The 22,143-nt window shown below is 44.3% G+C and overlaps 2 protein-coding genes across 3 annotated transcripts; both read left to right on the top strand.

The window, feature by feature from the left end:
* The first annotated feature begins 9,552 nt into the window (after positions 1-9,552).
* cplx3b (complexin 3b) lies at positions 9,553-15,402 on the top strand. Of its 2 annotated transcripts, XR_014597091.1 has the most exons (4): positions 9,553-9,819; positions 12,353-12,440; positions 12,644-13,436; positions 13,549-15,402. XR_014597091.1 is itself a non-coding variant. In XM_084008808.1 (3 exons), exons 1-3 carry the CDS (start codon positions 9,662-9,664, stop codon positions 12,866-12,868), a joined length of 471 nt encoding a protein of 156 aa, XP_083864934.1. In that variant the 5' UTR covers positions 9,553-9,661; the 3' UTR covers positions 12,869-13,440. The 2 variants fall into 2 exon arrangements, 1 of the variants encoding a protein (XP_083864934.1); XM_084008808.1 differs by lacking the exon at positions 13,549-15,402 and having other exon boundaries at positions 12,644-13,440.
* A 1,757-nt stretch (positions 15,403-17,159) lies between these two features.
* On the top strand, positions 17,160-20,331 carry LOC311013760 (growth arrest-specific protein 1). The gene has a single exon (XM_084009943.1). It carries the CDS (start codon positions 17,849-17,851, stop codon positions 18,596-18,598), a length of 750 nt encoding a protein of 249 aa, XP_083866069.1. The 5' UTR covers positions 17,160-17,848; the 3' UTR covers positions 18,599-20,331.
* The last annotated feature ends 1,812 nt before the right edge of the window (positions 20,332-22,143 follow it).

Raw genomic sequence — 22,143 nt, 5'->3', positions numbered from 1 at the left:
GTGTTACACACTTGGGGTCATAACTTCTGTCATAACTTCTCATTGTGCTGGTGGGGGATGGGGAGTTATGTAACAAGGAGAAAGGGATGCATGTTGCTGGCATGGGCGTGTGTGTGTGTGGGTGTGTGTGAGAGAGAGAGAGAGAGAGATGAAGCTCTATAACACACAAGAAACAGATGGAGTATGAGGCTTCAGGCAGACCTCAGGGGTCATAACAAGATGACAAGATATATAGAGAAGATACAGCATGCTGCATCATGGGAAATATGAAGTGTGTAATGAGTCAATTGAGAATGGCATTAAACTGAAGGTACAGGACGCCATATGGATTAATTAGCCCAATAGGCTTGATTTAAAAAAAAAAAAAAAAAAAAATCTTTGTGATGAACGTTAATGAGACAAACAATCACATAGGATGTTAATTTGCCAGCTCGAGACAGGGATCTAAAGAGGTCAGATTATTAAGTGCCCAAACAGACGCATCAGTTATGCAAGCTTGTGTAACTGAAGTTAATAGTCAATGCTAAAATGTAGTGTAACAATTGCACAAGTAGAGAAGAGTCGTAGTCATAAAATTGTGTCAGTAAAAGCAGTTCACAGCGATAACTATCTAAAGTTTGGTAACATTAGCTAATTTTAGCCACCATAAGTAATGGTCTTAACAGGCCAAGTAAGGCTGAAGCAGCACAATCCATGAGAGCAGGCCCGCCCGAAGAGCAGGGATGTTTAAAGAGACTTTAATACAGCGTTGGATGCAGGGCCCCATTCACTCCTATGAAAGTTCCTCAGTGAAGTAAGAAATCTTCTTCCACTTCCGTGGGGCCCTGAGAGCTAGTTTCCTTGAAGCCCTCAATCCAGCCTCTGTCTCCTGTCATCCACGTGGACGGAGGAAGGATATTAACTCCTGACCTGGCTGTTTGTGCATTTTACAAGTTTTCGGACCTCGTGATAAGGGCAATTAGTGTTTGTGGTCAGAGCGGTGGTCAATGTTTACAACTTCAATGAGAGGATTAACTATCCACGAAAAGAAAAAACACAATGAGAGTGACTTGCTGGAACAACAATCAGGCAGACATATGTTCTTTCCACTTCAATGACTGGCATTAACCTTAAGTTGTGTGCTAGCTTGCATCTCTCAAGCATGTCTGTCATGCTCACCTAGCTGCTAGCTGCCAGTGTTTTGCTTGCTAGCCTCTTCCAGGGCTGTTCAGTGATGGAGAGTGAAATACAACTTGACCCATATCTGTTATGTTAGGTATCAACGCGTTTATGCATACATTCATGTGCATGTGTTACAATGATTTATTCTATTCTATAACTACTAATACACAGCACATATTTTCTGTGTTTTTCACTCAGTTAAAATGTGTTCAGAGGTTGCTTTTTTTACCACACAGAGCCAAACAACAAACCAGCTCATCCACCACTCAAAGCAAGGCGCTGTCACATTTAAAAATAATTGGTGATGTTTTCCTGGTTTCTGAGAATGTGTCTGTGTGAGACTTGAGAGGCCTGCTGTCTATATTGTTCATACGCATATCTTTATTTATTCTGCTCTAAGCCTGTCTATGCTGCTCACTTTGCACTTTCTGCTTGTTTTTGCACTTCTGGTTAGACACTAAATGCATTGCGTTGTCTCTGTACTTGCACAATGACAATACAGTTGAATCTTATCTAATCTAATCTAATGATGTGGAATGTTTATCTGTGGCATGCTAAAATGTGGTGTAACGTTAGCACAAGTAGATAAGAGTCAAAAGGTGCAAGCATAATAGCTAACATTAGCTAGTTTGTTTTGATTGTTTGTTTTGAGGTGTGAAAGAGAACAATGGTGTTTTTAATTATATAATCTCACTTTTACTGTTTACCAACCCTTACATTAAGGATAGAATTTGTCAAAGATAAGGACATTGTGGACATTTACCATCTAGCTAAACTCTGCTAACTAGCATCCAACCTAATGTGACCGATATATGTCGTTTTTTTCCCCCGATGTCATTAAAGTATAGCTGAAACAAATAATGCCCTTTTAACCCATTTATATCACATCCCTGGTCATATTTTGCACCTATTTAATAATATATGCTGAAAAGATTCCCACCAAATGTATTTTTTTGTATTTTTTATTTATTTATTCATCCTGTAAAACAAAATATGACACATGCTTACATCAGCTAGTAGCAACAAATTTCAACCAATATTATCATCCATCCATCAATCCATCAATCTGCAACTTCGAATGTTTTCTCTCTGAAATAAGTCATGATATGGAGGCTACATACTCTTGAAATGCCATTCCAGCTTAACTTTAACGTTTTTTTTAATAAAACTGCAATGGGGTATAGAAATGAGAGAATGTGGCCTCTGAACTTTAAAAACTCTTGAAAACTCATATAAATTAAAAGTTTAGTAAGAGGAGTGTTATTGAAATTATTTTCAAATAGAGGACCTTTCTCACAAGCATGGGATTATCTTCAATATATTAATAAACTGCAAATGTCACGAAAACAATTTATTGTAAAAAGGCTGTTGGAATTAAAACCCTTCATCATTCTCTGTTGCTCCCTCTCCACTGACCTTCACCCCATCTCCAGCCAGCTCGGCGGCCATTTTTCTCCATCCCTGTCTCACTATGCTTACTCTCCGGCTTGCTTTATCTCATCCTCCTGTCATCCGTTCACCCTCACACTGCCGATTGTTTGCACCTATTCATAAAAGGGAATTTTCCGGTTTTCTCATTCCATTTAAGCTCAGCCAGCACGAACCCATTGTGCTCTGATGTTCCTCTCAGGCAAGAGGTCTAAATGAGGCAGGGGAGACGGGGGAGGGATGGAAGGATGGAGGGAGAGAGGCTGGAGAGATGGAAGGATGGAGGGAGGGAGCATGGTGGGGATTTCAAGGGAGGAAGGAAGGAGGGCTGGGGGTGAGGAAGAAGGGGGAGAATGGAAAAGAAGGAAGGGTTAGAAGTGGAGGAAAGGCATAGTAAAGCAAATGTGTGAGCGCAGTGAGGGAGAGGTGTAAAAGAAGTACAAGGGGAAAGAAAAGCTAAATGAGCAGAGACATTAAAGCGCCTGAGCGGACTGAGCAGCCAGCCATATGCTCATTATGTGGACTCAGATCCCACCCATGACCTTTCCTGCTTGCCATCTCCTGCCCCTCTTCCCTGTCTCCTGAACATAAAACTGACTCTTGTCAAATTAAAATGTTCCTTATATAACATACTGACATCTCTCTCTCATTACTGTCACTACATTTCACTTTCGGCCGTAGTTGCTTGTAATTCTCCTGCTGGTTAACAGCTGCAACTAAGTGTCATAACCACTTAATTAAATGTGGATAAAAATCCACTTGTCATTCGACGTCCGACACACAGATGATATCGCAGACTGTCTCGCTGTGCAGCGACTGAGCCCACTTTAGCCCCGGCGGATACAGCCTTGCAATAAAGCTGCAATAAGGTTTAAACCTACTGGAGCTACTTAACGCTAATACAGGTTCACGCAGTTGAATGCACAGAATTGGAGCATGCTGATATTAATACTAGTCTGCACATACATGGAGATGGGAGCTGCACACGACGTAGGTTTTTTTAAGTGACTTTAGCAGGTTGGCAGCAGTTTTACAGAAAACTTGCTTAAGTGTGCAGTATGTGTGGATTAGACAACACTAGTCAAAGCATGTGTGGAGAGATATGGACAGGTGTGTGTGTGTGTGTGTGTGTGTGTGTGTGTGTGTGTGTGTGTGTGTGTGTGTGTGTGTGTGTGTGTGTGTGTGTGTGTGTGTGTGTGTGTGTGTGTGTGTGTGTGTGTGTGTGTGTGTGTGTGTGTGTGTGTGTGTGTGTAAATGGAACTTTTAACAGCACTGCCCCTTGCAAGAAGTGTAGTCGTATTGGATTGTGGTAAAATACACTATTGCCCAAAGTAACGAGGCAAGCAAACGCTGCACACATTTTGGATTTATGAACATCTCCTTCCAGACACATGTATGTTTATATGCTATTATATCCGCCTCGGCTTTTTGGAACCTGAATGCAGATTTTTGCCCTTATTCTATCGTGTCTTGATGAGGCTTCTCCACATGCTGGTGGTGTCCCCTCTGGTGTGTTTTGCTGTTTCAGCGCAGCAGCTATCAGCTATATCTCTGTAATCAGCTTCATGGAAAAGGTGATTATACCATTTTGCATGTTTCAACCTTTATTAAAACACTGTTCAGGGAGTATGCTAAGGACATACTGCAGTGGTGTTGTGGCAGAGTTCGTCTCTCGGCAGCTCCATTTATTTCAGTGAGCTGTTCCACAATGTTTCTGACCATTTGGGGTCTTTTTTTCCTCTTCACACTTAATTTCACAACCTAGTTCTGCCAATTCTCGCAACATTTGTGTTTCATCCTTCTCACTCTTGATCTGCACATTCTTCAGCTGTGAATTCTGTCACTCGTGCGTCTCTTGGCAACAGCTTTTCACACGTTCAACCTTGCCAATGTGTCATTTGAATCGTACGCTCGGCTCCTGATTTCAGTTCCTAAATGCATGCTTCTATACTGTAATAAGAAAAAATATGAATAAGAAGAACAATAATAACATGAACCCTCAAATAAGGTAGAAACTGTATAGGACAATTTGAGAGCATGAGGAATGAAGGAACGCTCGTTTCTTTTGGGCACATCCTGCGCCGACGAAGCGAGTGAGTTGCCTCGAGGCTGAAGACAACTGTTTTGAGTTTGTTGGTGAGGGTGCACAGGGTGACTCATCACGCCTTTCACTGAGTGATGGAGAAGAAGATAATCCCCTACCCTCTTCAAGCCCACTGCTATGACTTCTTATGACATACTATATTGTATATTTTTCATGATATTTGTATTCAAATTTGACACGGCAGGATAAAAACATGTTTTAAATCCTGAAATGTGTGACATAATGAGCAAAAACATGACAAGGAGAGATCTAATCTCAGTCGCTCACCACCATATTTTCATATTAGCATTCATATCTTGTTCGTTGCTGCCAGATTGTTGAGGAATAATAAAAATGTAAACACCGAAAAGGATAAATAGACTGTTTATTGTATCTTTTAGACTGTATTTGCTGAGCACATGCCCCATAAAATACAGTATTAATATAAACAGCTGTACTTAAGGGAAAACAAAAGGTGTTAAATCTGTGGTAACAAATCTCAAGAGAAGTTTCAGATCCAGTTGGATGCAGCTTTAAATGTCAACTCCAAATCTTCCAATGGTCTTCTTTTGCTGTGTCGCAGGGCGATAATAATCAGCTCATGGGGAAGTAGTTGATGTTCGCTGGGGGGACAGTTGCCATGCTGACATGCGGTGTAGTTCAACACCTCCTAGAAAGCCTGTGGGGCATCAAACCACCGCTGCTGGGGTGACTCGCTCCCCGCCATATGGTGCCGAGCTGCCGTGACCCCACCTGTCTGTTCGATCTCTGGTCAGGAGCTGATGCAGGGAGGGACAAATCCCAGAAAAACACCAGCCTGTCCAACTGGCCTCAGATGCTTTCTTGAATTTGTCATCGAGTACACAGAGCATTTTTCACTTCTAATGGGATTAGTGTGATATTTTGTCATCTCGCGAGGAGGGCGCCACTCAAACACTGCTTTCCTTAAGTCAGGCATCCCAGTGAGTTGCTAATGGCGCCGTGCCTTTGTCCCCGCCCGTGTGAATTAAAAAAACTCCCTGAACGTGCATATTGTTTGCTGCAGGGCACATGTGTTTGATGAGTCTAATCCCTCGAGTAAAGAAATAAGGGTGTAACATTCGGCTGCTGATGATAGGCGAGTGTTGGTGTGTGACGGTGTACATAAATCCATCTCCCAATCCCACACAGGCTCCTAATCCGAGAAGATCCAGTGTAACCAGGCTGGAAGTGTGACTGGGCGGGAGCCAGCATGATGCTTTCAGTTATGTTGACTCACAGTGTGATCCCTCCTGCCTCACAACAAACACAGTATGTCATACTTCTGTAAACATTCTTCTCATTTTTAGGAGGGCCAAATGTCCTTCTCTGTATTTTTCATCAGCATTCTACGTCCGCATCGTTTTTCCTACATTATTCCAGACGTATTTGAAAAAGACTCAATGCAGATGTGCATGCAGTAAGGGAAAGTAACGTGTCAGGTCTGTGTGCAGCCATGCATGGCTTTTGCAGTAAACATCTGTGTGAAGGCTTTGCATGCACTTAGCTTCATATACGCGTAACACGGAACTGTTAATTGTCACAGTACTGTAGGCAGTAAAACGAAGCAGAAGCAGGAGCCAGGGAGCAGTGTCATGAGCCTATTTCTAAATCAGGTGCTGTAAGCGCTGCTGTTTTTTCTCTGTATTTGACTGAAGGTCTAATTATCCTGCCACATGCCCCTTTTTAACAAAAGCATGTATATAAGAAGTGGCAATGAGTCAGCATGACGTCACCCATTGGTTTGTGGACGTTCTGAAGCCTAAAGTTTGGTATTTTAGCTGTCGTCACCACCAGAGTGACATGAGTGGGTGAAGTTAAGTTCAACCGAATGCTGAATAAGACATTCTGTTAGGCTACGATTATCTTTAATGAACTAAAAACACACGATGAAAGAGTTAAATATGTAAGACGAAAACACGGATAATGCTGTGTGAGTGATCTGTCAATCACAAAGTAGCCCCACCCTAAAGCATACCCTGCTTTATAGTCTATTTTACTCTTAGCGTTATGGTTTGTAGCAGATTTAATAATAAATATCATGATATCGATTATGAAGCCGAAACCCATCCCATCCCATCATTTCATGAGATTAAATAAAGGATTCAACCCAATTTTAGAAAATAATTTCTGGTTTACAGTCACTTATTGTTACATATACACTCATCAAGTGATCAATTATCAAAAAAAAAAAATTTCTTGATCTAATAACTACACACTAAACACACTAAACTTGTGTGAGTTTACACAATGAGACTGTGAAGGCCGACGAGTCGCCCTGATGAAGTTTTGTAGTCTCAATAAGGAACCGCCTTTTTTAAATAGGGAAAGCCTTAAAAATTCACGAGATAGTTTTTTACTTATTTGATATAGAATATAGATTTGAAATATCTTGATTTATGTTAACATCGGTCCTTATTTTAGGCATCTACCCAAAAACCCATTCAAGAAACCCATTGACTTTGAGACGAGGGAACTTGAAGTGCAAAAATGCTGACTCATTCCCAGGGTTTAAGACTAATTCCTGCAGCACACTATAGCTGTGTCCCAATTCAGCATCCGCATCCTTCAGATGCTGCATTCAAAGACCGAATGCGTCACAGCGGCTGCGACAAGGTTGTCCCGTTTCAACAACTTCAAATGCAGCCGAGAAATGTGGCCTTCTTTTACCGGATCCAGAGGGTTCCAACTGACGGATCCCTTATGGTCCAATTTATCCCAAGATTCATCGCGCGTCTGTGAAAATTTGATTTTTGATTTTTTTTAAATAAAAAAGAATTAATATGATCTCTGGCTCCATTTTTATCACATAACGTTACTTGCCTCGCAGCTGGTTTCTAGGCAACGGGGGCATCAAAAGGTGGGGGGAGGGAACAGCTGGTGATGCAAAAAGGAAATCCTCTGTAGACCAGACCGTCTCATTTCTCCATGTGGTCTTCAAAGGACGTGGTCGTCGTAGGCCGCAAAGACCACTGAATTGGGGCACAACAAACAGAATTTAAAGTCGAGTTGACATGATTGTGCACCAATATATGCCACAAAAATGTTTTATATCAAAATACAAACTCTTTTACATCCTTTAATACTAAATATGATGTGTGCTTACATCAGCTGGTACCAACCAATATCAATAACATCCATTAATCAATATGCAACTATAGCTAGAAAAGGTTGTGAGCTCATCTTTTGAACGGTCAAATCAAATCCCTCCCTATGTTTTGTCCCGCCTAACGATACTGCATCCACCACTTAGTCCGTTCACATCTCAGCTGATGACAGAGGTGACAGTGTATCACAGGAAGGAGGTTAATGCATTTCTTACAGAAAGGGAGTCTGCTCTGACTTTTAATGCCAACGTGATTTTTCTTTGAGGCTCAGCTGCCAGAACATGTCATCGTGTGACGACTGTAGTCGTGTGTGTAATTTACATCATCTTGGATTCAGACCTCCTGCTGGAGCACCTGTAGTCAAGGATCAGTCATAATCCATGAAGGGGGGGGAAATGAGTGAGACCTGCTGGAAACAGATCCCATGGATGTGAAAATCAAAAAGCGAAAAGATATAATGTGATGTAGAAACATGCTGGTTAGGCAAATTCTTTCTTATTATTAAATTTCACAGAGATTACAGTTTTGATCTTATTCACTGCGTTACGTTTCAATCTATTCTCCGGAGGCAGCTTTGAAGTTGGGGAGAGATTTAAAAAGCCAGGCAGGTATAGGCTAACAGGGCCTCTCTAAGCCTGTGACAAAAAGACACTGAGATGCTCTCTGTCTCTCCTGATCCACAGGGAACGGGGGAAAGTAGGCCAGGCTGGGTGTCAGACCGCTGCCAGGATCAGGACGCAGAAGTTGTTGACTTGTAATCAAAGTTCCTTTTCACACTTTGGATGTCAAGAATCTCACACACAGAGAGAGAGAGAGAATGATTTAAAATATTCCTCACACACACACACACACACACACACGCAGGTCATATTTTTAGAAGTGAGGCTTTCCAGCTGAACACTGCGTCACACAGTGTCATCCAGAATCACCCAGCCTTTAATAAATCATCTTTTCTGGTGATGGAAGTTGAACTGTTCCCCATCCAACGCACACAATCACACGAGAAGAAGTAGCACAGAAAGTCCTATAGGAGGCTTAATAAGCATACGACACTAATATTATAAACGGTACTACAGATACATGAGTCACTACAGGAGTATTATGGTGATGCAACTGGAGACAGATTTCTAATTATAGCAGCCCCGGCTCCTGAATGTTGGGGGTGTTGGGGATGTTTATTTACATTTAATGGAGGATGCGCTCAGACTGAACGGCGCATTTACTCGCGCACACGATTCCAGTAGAAATGAGCAAGCTCTGGGGAAGACAGCGACTCATCCTTTCCAAGCGATTATGCCAATAAACCGAACGCATGCCGTGGGTTAATTCGACTAATTTGCAATTAGGAAGCTCTTGACATCGCGGATGACCCTGGGAGAGACACGGAGCACCAACACAGCCAGGAGAAAAAAGCGAGGCTCGTCACGTGCTGTTTGTCCCCCCCGGAGTCCTGCCCGTCTCCACCGGGAGTATAGCATCAGACGGCGAATCACGGGAGCAGCCCACGATGCCGGCGCGCGCCATGCGAGCGCACACACAGTCCGGCGGTGCCTGGGATTGGGTGGAGGGAGTGGTGGCTGCGGACGGAGTCACAGGATTGGTAGAGTTCACCGCCAAACTTGTTGACTCATAACTGAGCAGCTCCTCTCCATCCTTCACGGCGCGGAGCTGTCCAGGGCCAGTGGTGCTGAAGCTGCCAGCTTCCTGGAGTCGATTCCCCCCCAACCACACACACACACGTTTGATTCCGAAAGTTTAAGCGTCACCTGACGGATATTTCTCCACCGTCAACGCTCTATCCAAGAGCGCATCCGAACCATCAGCCTCTCCGCCGACCACACAGAGGAGTCTCCAAAGCGCAGCCATGGCTTTCATGGTAAAACACATGGTGGGAGGACAGCTGAAGAACCTGACAGGCGGACTGACGGAGGAGAAACCCGAAGCGGAGAAATCAGACGCCGCCGCGCAGGGGATGACCCAAGAGGAATTTGAACAATATCAGCAACAGTTAGAGGAGGAAAAGTAAGGCACTGATTGCAGCTTTTGTGGTTGTGAAGTTGTGATGAAAACCCTACAGTATGTGTCGGAGGAGCGTGGCATATTTAAACGGTGCAGCTTTGTGTGTAAATAGCAGCGAGCTCCCAGTGCGCCTTTTTACGCATCATTGCAATAACAGCGCACAGCTGCTCGTCTCCGGCTCTCCGCTTCGGCAAATTGTGTAGTGCCGTTGTTAATTTGGGATTCCTGGAATTATTATTCCACGGAAAATGTCTACAGGGATTCGTGCCTGAGGCGAAACATGTTTCTCTGCGTGCGGCTGGATAATGAGTCCGACCGTGTGGCAAATAAAGTGGGGAGAGTAAAAACTCAAACAGCCATCATTATAAACTCATTTTCATCTCATCATTCATATATAAGTTACTGCTCAGGATTCATGTATATTTGATGTATTGCAGCCTTAAAAGGTGGCTGTTCAAACTGCTTTGGCCTCTGTTATATCTATAGGTTATTATAGTTTATACATCTTAATATTCACTGCTGTGATTCCAGCTGTGCAGCGTTTAATTCTTTCGTCATGCTTGCTGTTATCGTTCAAATCTTTGCTCTCACTTGCAAAAAGTGATTTTTTTTTTAAGTACATGTTGATGTTGCCCTAATTTACATCCTTGTTCTGGGGTTTATCTCCCAGAGGACAATATAAGGTAAAAAAAACAAGGTCACTTAACAAACAGAGTTCACCCAGCAGACAGCAACTCACTATTGATTAGCGTGATGCTTCCCTTAGAGCAGGGCTCCACGTCACATATCCACTGGTCACTGTCCTGGTCTTGAAATAAATCACCTGATGTTAATAACGTGGAATGAAGAACTCAGACCAGACTTTTCAAAAAACAAATTTCAGATTCTCATTATATATTTGAGCCGTTGGGCATCTAAAGCAGCAGTGCATGCTCTCTGCTGCAGGGCGCATGTTCTAAAGACACTGATTTATTTATTTAGTTTCCAATCCTCATTCCCATAAAAACACGTCTGATGAACACTTTTATCCAAAGTGGCTCACTGTGGGTTTTAAGCACGAGTGGGAGGTGAAGTCCTAACAGTATTAACACTCGGCTCAGCCCACCGAGCTCCACAGGAGGCGCGGCGAGATGCTTAACGCTCTGCCGTCATAATGTGACCTTCAGTGGAAGTGAGTTATTAGTCAGAGGTGCTAAACATGGAGCATATATCACAGAGAAACCCATCCTGCTCAGATTAAACTAGGGTTGGGGTTGGGGAGGGGGAGGAGGGGTCACACTGGCATGTCACATGTAGACATTTTATCACCCTCGGCACACGGGCCACAGTGACAGCCCTGGTCATCTGATGCCCTTGAGAGGGGAAGACACAAAGCTCTGCCCATTGGCTGCAAGTGAGCACTGCGTGGGCCATTCGGTGTTCGGCCCACTCATGTTAATAGAAAGTGAGCTCAGGCTCACACGAACAGCACCACGAATGCTTGCATCTCCAGATAAAACGACCTTCCCCTGACACATCGGGTACAAACACTTTGCAAACCGTGCCCATGGTCCTCCAGCATCCCCCTGCCTCTAAATTGTGATGCTGATGTATGTGCAACGCCACCTCTGCCACTTTGAAGAATGTCATCTTTATGTGTTTATTTTGTCACGAGCACCTTCACTGACTAAATAAAATGTGGTCCTTCGTTACTGTATTTGTGCTATGTTTGGCCCCAGGCCATATGAGCAACTTTGCTAATCATTATGTCATGTTGTTGACTCATGATGTTAGAGGCATTTCAGCAAATTTTGGCAAATTACGAGGGACAATTATGAACGACACTGAAGCCATAAATATTCCAGTGACGTTGAGGAGTGCCAGCAGCCTAAAGTCTGCCCTCTGCTGGAAGCATCACATACTGCAGGATGGATTGTTTACAGTGAGTTTTAAAAGAGAAATGTCAGCAGGCAGATTCATATCAGACAACATTTGGTTTCTCCAGGACAGATGCGTATAATTTTACCAGGCATTTAAGTGCAGCTAGGAAGGCAGACCATGGTGCTGCACAGCTAAAGCGAGGTAACAGGATATGTAGGATGAGTAGACAGCTGAAAGTGGGGGAGGGCAGATAGGTTACCTCTAGGGGTCTACATCCCAAGAGGACTAAAACCCTCAGAGGGCTGACAGGTTGCTGCATCTGGGGCTTCTCAACATCAGCAGAACATCTCTTCCTGTTTTTCCCCTCACAGCATCATTACTGCTTTAGTTAGAGTTAAGAGGAGACGATGGCAGAGGCCTCCAAGGTCCAAATCCAGCAGGAGCCTTACAATGCTCTTAAAACAGCACATAGCAGTAACTATGTGTGGTTTGTTTGTAACATCGTGGGGATGTTAATTGGACGTGCGCTTCTTTAGCGTTGCTTTTGCAGAGCTTCTCAAAGGTGAAATGTGCACAAACATTTTCGAGCAGACTGTGTTTTGGTTTTTGGATCTAAATATGTATGTTCAGTGAAATTTTGCCCTTCCAAAAAAATCCTTTTCCTCCTTTCTGGCAGACAAGAACGAGAAGCTAATTTTGCCCAGAAGAAAGCTGAGAGGGCCACAGTCAGAAGTCATTTCCGGGACAAGTATAGACTTCCAAAGGTAAACGAATCCAGCTCTGCTTTTGTAACGATTGAAGGGCAGATCATATCAGGACACACATACAAACGTCTCCAACGGGATCACTGCATTTGTAACAAACCCACACATTCTCGCAGCCAATAACCACATTTCTGTAAAGTACAGCGGGATATAAAAGCTTTCTGTTCTAAATGTGTTGTCTCTTGTTTCCCCCCCGTCCTCAGAACGAGACCGATGAGACCCAGATCCAGCAGGCAGGGGATGACGTAGTGTTGCCCACAGAGCTGGCTAAGATGATCGCTGAGGACAACCAGGAGGAAACGCACAAGCAGTCCGTGCTGGGCCAGCTGTCCAACATCCAGAACGTGGACATGGACCAGCTGAAAGACAAGGCCCAGGCCACGCTGGAAGACCTCAAAAAGCAGACGGAGAATTGCAGCCTCATGTGATCTGGCCAACTCTAAGTCCCAGAAGATTAGAGTTGTACTTGTACAAATATTTTCCAAAGGCAGAGCTACTCTGGAGGTAGACATATTCTTATTGCTTTAGTGGAATGTCAGTTGGCAGAGCCACATAATAACAGTTTTTCTAGACAGAGGCCCTGCGCAAAAGCAAGTAAAAGAAGAGGAAGCTGAAATCTGGAACTCGTTTTACTAATTTGGGGGGAAAAAAAAGATTTCTTTCCACAGAGGTTAGCTCGTTCAGTTAGCTTCCCTGTCGACCTTCAGATATCCCAAAAAATCATGAATGTCAACCATATAGTTTCTTTTTATTGAAATTAGCTTACTTGCACTCTGAAAGATTTATTTGGCTCTTCCCATTGAGATTTAACCAATGAGATTATTTCTGCCTTTAGAGCAACTCCTCCTCTGAGGAATATTAATCTATTAAATCCTTTACTCCCCTCATTCTCTAATTCCCCCTCCCTGTACCTCACGTGTCCAGTGATAACACAGTAGGATTCTGCAGCAGAGGTTTCAGGTGTGTGTGTGTGTGTGTGTGTGTGTGTGTGTGTGTGTGTGTGTGTGTGTGTGTGTGTGTGTGTGTGTGTGTGTGTGTGTGTGTGTGTGTGTGTGTGTGTGTGTGTGTGTGTGTGTGTGTGTGTGTGTGTGTGTCACACTGTGAGGAGGCCACATGTGTGTTGTGTTGAATTTGGGAAATTTGGCCATTTATTTAAGAAACAAATCAAATGAAGAAGCCATTTTGTGGGGTTGTTTATATTCCACACACAAAAGCACAAAATAATTTTCGAGCAACAAATGAGGCTGATTTTTGTCATAAGTAGCTTACTAATGTTGGCCCCCTGCTGCCCCGATTAAAGCTCCCTGTGAGCTGCATAAATGTTATTTTTAATCTTTCCCCGAGTCATATTGTAAAGGCTTTTTAAAAAAAAAAAGCTTTTTTCCGTACTTCAGCGTGCCTTGGACGTCCGTACAAGGTTGTCTTCTTTAGAGCTCCAACATCTGTAAGCTACTTTTTTTTTACGAAGACGGGCCTTCTGGTTGGTTTGTTTCTGCAGCAGATTTCTTGTTTTAAGTTTTATTAAAAGCAACAAATGGTTTGTGAGCAGGCAGAAATGATGCGCTGCATTTTGTAGGTTGTAAGATGTCACAGATAATGTGTGCATGATAACCGCTTCCACAATTTAACCTAGCATCAACTACAAGGGGAGGTTAAAGGGACAGTTCACCCCAAAAATAGACATTTTTCCTCTTACCTGTAGCGTGTTGTCTGTTGATTGTTTGAAATGGAATTTATTTGTTATTTTTATTTGTGTGTAATAACTTACACCAAAACAATATGGCTTGATAAATAGCACTACTATTTTTGATTTTGGCATGGACTGTCCCTTTAAAAAACAATGAAAGCTGCTCAGATGAGAGACATGTAAATGCTTGAGAGGTTATAATGCAAAGCTTTGTTGAAACATTTGACCGACATGAAGGGAAATCGCACAAATATGTCAAGCTGTGTTAACTGTGGTGTGAGTATAAATCCACGTACAAATATTTATGTTGTGTAAGATGTCAACGTATCTGCTGTGTGCCTATACCGTCAACAGCGGGTCGTTCTTCGCTCTGTTTTTATCAACTCGCTGGGTCTCGTAGTGTGGTCACGTGACCTTTGACCTGCCCTCTGTCCCGTTGAGCCCCCCGCGTCTCCGTGGTTTCGTGCTGGTGGATTCGTGTCGTTTAGCCGATGTGATGCGTTTCGTGGTGTGTTTGCAACAAAAAGAAAAACTGGTCCTGTGGCTGAGAGTGCTGGCCCGGAGTGTCAGACAGCACACAGTCGCCGTGGGCTTTACTGCGTAACTCAGTATTCTGTGTTGTTTTCTAGCCAAACGTACAGTAAGTGAAGGCGTGGGCGACTCAGGAGGGGATGCCGTTGATGTTGTGTTCCATCCATATACACAAGTGTTTGGTTTTATGTAGCAGTGGTGTCGAGGGTGATGTCAGCGTTGATCTCATGTCCGTCCTTGCTTTTCTTTGGGATTATAAAAGAGTAAATATTTTACTTTAAAGTGAATATGGGCACAAAAAAAGTTTTTTTCTCTAAGAGGAGTGGACTACTGCTGAATGAAAGCAACACTTAATCATTTCAGTACAGTAGTTGTTTTCATATGATAGACGAATAATATATTCATAATATTTCAGTGATATAAAGCAGAGCAAAAGTTGCAATAAGTCCTTTTATAATAGAACTGCTAGGATCTGTCATGTTTGATCAAGAGATATCAATAGGTGGAACAGAAGCCATAAAGTAAACTGTTTGCTTTGTATGAGTGTGTGTGACTTGAAATAATAGTTCAATAACTCAATTATAATAATAATAATATACAAATGTCATTTTTTTTGTGTTGTCATCTGTGGAAATGATGTTTCAGGACATGGCTGCCATGACACGCAGTTTCTTCTTGTTCTTTGTTTGACAGTATCTCTATCATTCTGTCTCTGAGATTATTTCAGTGATTTTTTGAGTTTTAACTGCAATAAACTGATTTTTAGAATAACAAACATTCTTTCTGTTTTTTTGTGATGTACGTATATATTTTTTGGTTGTGGCAAGTTGTCTTCAATTAGCAGTAACCACAGTTTGTAGTCATTTTATTGCTCTATTATATATATTTTAGTATTGAGGCTGTGCTGTATTATACTATATTAAGAATCAGAATCATCTTTATTGACATACAAGGAATGACTCTGTTTGTCTCCAACAGACACAACAAAGCTGGACAAATACAACTGAAGAATACACAGGACTGTTGTGTACATATTTTTAAATTTTAATTAAATTTTTTTTAATATAAATTAAATCTAAAAAACACACCTATGACCAACAGGAAATTAAGTAAAGTTGTAAATAGTGCTACTACGAAATAAACAGTAAATATTTGTACGTATACAAATATTTACTGTTTATTTCGTATATGATTATGCACGTTTTACTGCACAGTCGGGGAGAATATTGATAGAGACAGATTATATGTACGTATTTCTAACTGTAGAATTATTGACAGTGTGGCTGATTCGTGTGGTTGTTTTGGCACACAGTGTTCTGCAGCGCCCCCAGTGGGGAGACACTGAAACAGGTTGTGTCGTGATGTTTTGCCCTCAGACTGAACATGAGAAACTTTGCAGAGGTCGAATTGAAGGTGGAATGTTTGTATTGCAACAGCTATAAAACCCCCTAACGAGACTGGTATCCTTGAATTAGACCCAACTGTGTGTTTCCTACAGATATTTTCTGTTATTCTGAGAATGTACACACATGCAGGTCTAACGCTGAGCATGTGTCAGATACTGACCTGCTGCTACCTGTCATATTGTAGCCTGGAACAGATCTCAGGCTGGCCATCCATCTGGTTTAGTGGAGCTTGTGCAACACTGGCACAGACCCTCTCAGTGGGGGCAGACCTGAAGCTGCAGAAGGAGAAGGAATCAAGTTAGTTACCATGTGAATGGCAGAAAGGCCCTGGGATGTTGGTAGTTCTCAAGTGTGGTGTGAAAGGGGGGTAGCTGTAAAATATATTGATGCTGAAACCCCTTTCTATTGAACGGCCGCAATGCGTGGACAATCTTCAGCCCCGGGGAGACACTGGCCCACTGCATGGCCAGTCGGACACAATTGGGGTGAAGCGGTCCAGAAAATACTATTCTCTCCCATTCTCTTCTGTCAATCGGGGCTTAAAAAAACCCTGCAGAATGAGAGGCAGGGCTGGGGGGTTGGGGGGTTGGAGGGGGGGCAATTAGCGAGAAGCTTTGAGTGAAAACTCTCAGCGGCAGGGGCAGTTATCGCGGAGGTTTTCCCTCCTGCCCCTGTTTGCGGCTAAAAAGGAACAGATTTGTTTTTCCGCGCTGAAAAAACCGGAGCAGCAAAGTTGCAGATGTGAGCTTCTTGCAAAGGAATGCGTTTTGCAAGCCCCCCCACCCCCCACCCCCCCTCCTCTTCTTCTTCTTTCACTTGTGTTATTACAAGAGGAGCGGGGACCACACAGGTCCTGGGTTTAATGCAAGGAATATCGTAAACATTCTTTTTTATCCAGCCTATCTGGTCCTGTAGTGGGGAGGATTTGTGCTGCTGGAGGCCTGGAAATGGGTCCCACGGCTGACTCCTCAATGACGACCAATCGGTGGCCAGGGTTGTAAATGAGAGAGAGAGAGAGAGGGAGAGAGAGAGAGAGAGGGAGAGGGGGGGTGAAAACTTTTCTTTCTGTTTTTCGACAGGAGGAGGGGTGTAGAGGGCAAATGCTCGGCGGACCGTGAAGCGTAGCAGCGAGGAGCGGGACAAAGACGCACGTAGCGGGACAGAATGCGACAGACAGAAACCTCGTCCGGCTAAGAAAAAAAAACAACAACAACAGGAATGCGTGGATGGACGTTAAGAGTGGCCGAGCTGCGGCGGAGAGAGGAGTCGCAACCCGACACACGGCACGAAAACGATGAGTTCAAGTGTACAAACTTGAGTTGTGGACCATAATAACTGCGGAGTCGGAGTGCGCGTCCACGTCGGAGAGAGATAGCGCCGCGGCGCGTTTGTTCGGTGTCCGACCTCAGATCTGCGCCGGTGGCATGGAGCGCACACGGGCTGCAGCTCGGACTGCGGTTGCCCACTTTTGAATGGACATGCTTCCCGGAATGACTCTTCTCCTTCTCTCCGCTTTGCAGCCGCGCGTGGTGATTTCCCTGAGTCAGGTCCGGACTTCCACTGCTGGAAAGCTCGCGAGGGGGAGGCGGACTTAACGCGCGTGCAAGTTCGGCGACACTTTCCAAAAGGACCGAGTGTGTTTTCTTCGGGTGAGTTGGGAACGCATTTGGACGTATGGAATAGCTCTGGACTCCGGTGTGTGAGATCCAGCGTGACGCTTACACCCTGATCCGAATGTGCTGGTGGAGAAAGTGCACGTCACCGAGCTAGAACTCCATCCAAGCATGAAATGCTGGTGCAGCGCCCTGGCACTTCTCCCATGGGTGCTGGTGGCCTTAGATGCCCAGCTCATCTGCTGGCAGGCGCTCCTTCGGTGCCACGAGGAGCCCGAGTGCGATCTCGCGTACGGCCAATACTTGGCGGCGTGTGAGGGGAACATCAGGGGGACGAGGAGGCAGTGTCCGAGCCACTGCATCAACGCGCTGATCCGGCTCAACCACACCCGCAGCGGGCCAGACCTGGAGACCTGCGACTGCGCACAGGACCTGGAGTGCCTGGGCGCCAAGCGCGCCATCGAGCCGTGCCTCCCCCGCAGACACCCGAGCGACGCCGGGGGGATAGGGTGCATGGAGGCCCGGCAGCGCTGCGAGGAGGACAGCAACTGCCACACCTCCCTCACGGCCTACTTGTCATACTGCGGGCAGCTGTTCAACGGCAGGAAGTGCTCCTCCAAGTGTAAAGCCACCATTCAGCAGATGTTGTTCATCCCTAATGGCATGCTGCTGAACCGCTGTGTTTGTGATGGGGTGGAGAGGCCTTTCTGTGAAGTGGTGAAGGAGAACATGAGCAAACTTTGCTCCATAGGAGACCACTTAGTTATATCAGACCAGCCTGATGTGGATGACATCTATGAGGACGAGGACTATGATCACAGAGACAGAGACGAGGTGTACACCGATCATTCCTCTGCTTCCCAGAGGCTGTCCGGCGGCGTGACGCTCCTGTTTCTCCCTCTAGCACGGATATTGTACTGAGACAATGGCTACTTGAAACATTTGTTTTTTCAAATTGCAGTATTGAGGGGGAGAAAGACCCCTCAGGGGAGCCAGGAGTCCAGCTGGAGTTGGAGCTGGCCTCCCCTGCCATTTCATTTCAGTTGCAGGGCGGCGAGGGAGCACAGTAGTGATTTGTGTACGCTTTCCACAACCGTACATTTGGCATATTAACCCTCCTTTCGAGCACATCTCACTCAGGATTTGTCACTCAAATCTGTCCACCGATGGCCTTACGGTGCTCGCTTGGCTAAAATCCTTCCAGGTGATGACGGGAGGAAGTGAACCACGCCAGACTTTGTTGCCAAGTTGAGCGCCTTTAAACAGCTCCTGTTTGTTTGGTTTCAATGGTACTTGGGAGTGTGGCTTTATTAAGACCTTAGACAAACATTGGACCCATCCAGTCTCTGTTTGCTCTGCTCTCCATTTCAGGGGCCTCCGCATTGTTGCAGCGACCACACTTCAAATATTTGTGGGCACAGTCAAAGGACAGGCAAGGGTGTGGGATCAAGTACTGAAATTAACTGAAGTGCCTCTCCAGCACTCTGTCTGGGACCCCTCCCCCCATGTGAGATTGTTTTATTGAACTTTTCCTGAGACCCCACCGGCCCACCCCCCTCTTCCTCCTCTGCCTACCCCCTTTCACGCCTTTAAAAAGACCCCCGTCTTTATTACTGCTCTCGCACTCAAAGCTGCGAGCCAGGAAGGAAAAGGTGTCTACATATCATACCTGGAGTTTATCCTCCACACCGCTTTGTTATGTGTCGGGCATTTCAAACAAGCCGATCGGGGCGGAGGTTGCTGCAACACGTAATCTTGAGCTCACCGCACAGCTAAGTACATTTTGTGTGGACTGCAAACGGCAGGTCGTCCTCTCTGCCTTGTTGAATCTCCAACAGCACAATATTGACAGCTGTCACTGCAGATCACGAGCAGGAGGCGAACACGTGAATGTATGTTCATTGTTTTTGTGTTTAAGGAGCGTAAGAGTGTCGCAAACTAAACAAAAGCTACATGTAGAGCGCTTTTTAACATGCAGGATAGTCACTAAGTGCTTTTAAAGAAATACAGATGAAGTAATTTAGACAGAGGTTGAGTTCAGTTCACAAATCCCCTGTTTCAGAACAATCCATCACATAAATGTGCTAATAGGGCTGATGTTACCCTATTAGCCAGAGATTCGAACCAGCATTCTTTCAGTCTCACTCATTCCACATTGAGCTGTTTAGAAAGAAAAAAAAGGGAAAGTAAAACAACGATTTGTGTTAGTATTGATCACCTGTAATGAAGCTGACAATTTGCCACTTGAAATTGTGTGAAAACTAATCTTTTTGTTGTTGTGTTATCAAGTTTTGAAGAATGTTGCTAAATGTTAAATTATGAAGCTAGAATATGAAGAATGTGTATATATATATTTTACAATTATATGCAGTAAAATAAGCCGGTGTCTGCCCACGGTCACTTGTACGCATTCGAGACAATACAACACACACACACACACACACACACGTAGCTCAGATTTTGTGCACACACACACACACACACAACCTGACGTGATTTAGACTTTTTTCATCTCATCTTGTGGGAACATAGGCAGTAAACACCTCAGAGCAGTGTCTTCCATGTGGGATGGTGAGTTTTATAATAAAATGTTTATGAGCTACAGTTGTGTTATGATGTGTTCGGTCCACAGAGTGTTGAAGAAAGAAAGTAAAAAAAGATCTGTTACGTTTTTGAAGACTGGTTTTCCTCTGAGTACGGTTACACTTCCCCATGTAATACTTTGTACTACTTTGTCAGGTGTGATATACAGTATCTAAAAAAAACCCAAAACTGAGGTTACGGTTTGCAAATATCATTCTCAAGTCAGCCAAGTGAGCCCTAAATGTGGCCTTCTTAACGGTCTAATATTTAAGGGATTAGGTCAGTGTAACCAAAACCTGGTGAGGAATTTTAAGTGTCTAGTCGCTGAGCAAGCCGTCCTCATTGGAGCAAAAACACAGGAAGTAGGAATCTACTTACAATTTAAGCTCAAGTAATTACACTGCCGTCATTTCTAGAAGAGAAAGGCAGAGAGACAGTAAATTAAGAAGTGATTCAGCTGAGTCAGTATCAGAAGGACCTTTCAGTACATTCACAACCCTTGCTAATGACCAAAACTCTAGCGTACCAACTGTTCCGGAGCAAGCGGCCATTTGGGGCTTGTTCCACACTTACTTTGGTATTTACAAGTCATTAACAAACTGTAAAAGAGTAATTTAACATTTAGGTGTGATGTGTACTCCTGCTTTGGAAATGTAACTTCAGTCGCGTCCAAAAGGTACAAAAGCGTAACGGCAAAAGTTAACGAACTGAGAGAAAAAGCTGCCTTCCACCTTTTTCCTCAAGCTCTTTTCTGTTCCTTGCCTCACAAGAAAAACACGACTGTCACGTAGTTGATTTAACAGACGGCCTGATCGAGTCAGAGGTGTATCATTTGTACACATCAGCTGCTGCCACTTAAAAAAATATGCGTGTCTATGAGCCATGTTTGTCAGGATGTCCCCAGGATCATGTGACAAAATAGACCTCCCTGTGATGAGTAATTACAAGTTTGTTACTTGAGTTACAGGTGGCAAATTTTAAGACGTCGGAGCCTGGAGATGACTACTGCACAGCCTCTCCTGAGTCTTTTTTTTGCTAACCACGGGAATGCTCAACACTTCCCGTCTATTGTGTCTTAAGAACAGCAAGAGAGAGAAATAAAGTGCCCCCCCACTACAGTATAGCATGACTCCCTCTCGTTTAGTTAGATTGTCTGTGGTCCAATGTGTCTCAACCATTGCCATGCATCTTAAAAGTCCTCCAACATAACCACCCCGCCCCCTTCAAACACACCCCCACCCCCCCGATTCTGGGAGCAAAATCAAAACAAACATAAGCCGAGCAGCCTTGGGGAGTTGAGTGTGTGCGGAGGGAACAGGGGCATACAGAGGCAGCACTGTGCTGGAGCCCATTTTCTAAATTATCTTTATTCAACATTTCTCTAACAAACCCCCTCCGACCCCCGCTCTCGCTTCAGCGCTCCAAAGTGGGAGTGACCCTGGGATTTGGGAGGCTCTTGTCTCTCTCGTAGGTACAATGTTCCATTCATGATAGCCAGGATCGAGGCTCAGTGAATGGCTGACCTGCTCTCTGTTTTCAGTGCAGGGGGTGCTGGAGTCAAGGGTGCCCAGTTCCTCCAGGTCTAGAACATAGAAAGCCCTCTTCATGGGCGACATTGATGCCAATGTGACTCGACCGCTGTCCCATCGACAGTAGCCAGAGAGAGAGACAGAGGGTGGGAGCCTAGCAGGGGAAAGGGCAATCAGTAGTATTGGACTGGAGCTGCAGCAAAATGGAGTCCAATCACAGCCACAATGCCGTAGGTTGCGGTTAGGGAGAGGAGATTGTTGGGGGGGTTAGGTTTAGGTTTCCATTTCACAATCTCCTTTTCTTTGTTGCATTACTGTTTACGATATTCTATGCACTTTCGGGGGGCAGTATAA

The sequence above is a fragment of the Eutrigla gurnardus genome (genome assembly GCF_963514095.1).
Source record: "Eutrigla gurnardus genome assembly, chromosome: 1".
Lineage (NCBI taxonomy): Eukaryota > Metazoa > Chordata > Actinopteri > Perciformes > Triglidae > Eutrigla > Eutrigla gurnardus.
The sequence above is the reverse complement of the archived record's forward strand: the minus strand, read 5'-3'. Positions and strand labels throughout refer to the sequence as shown.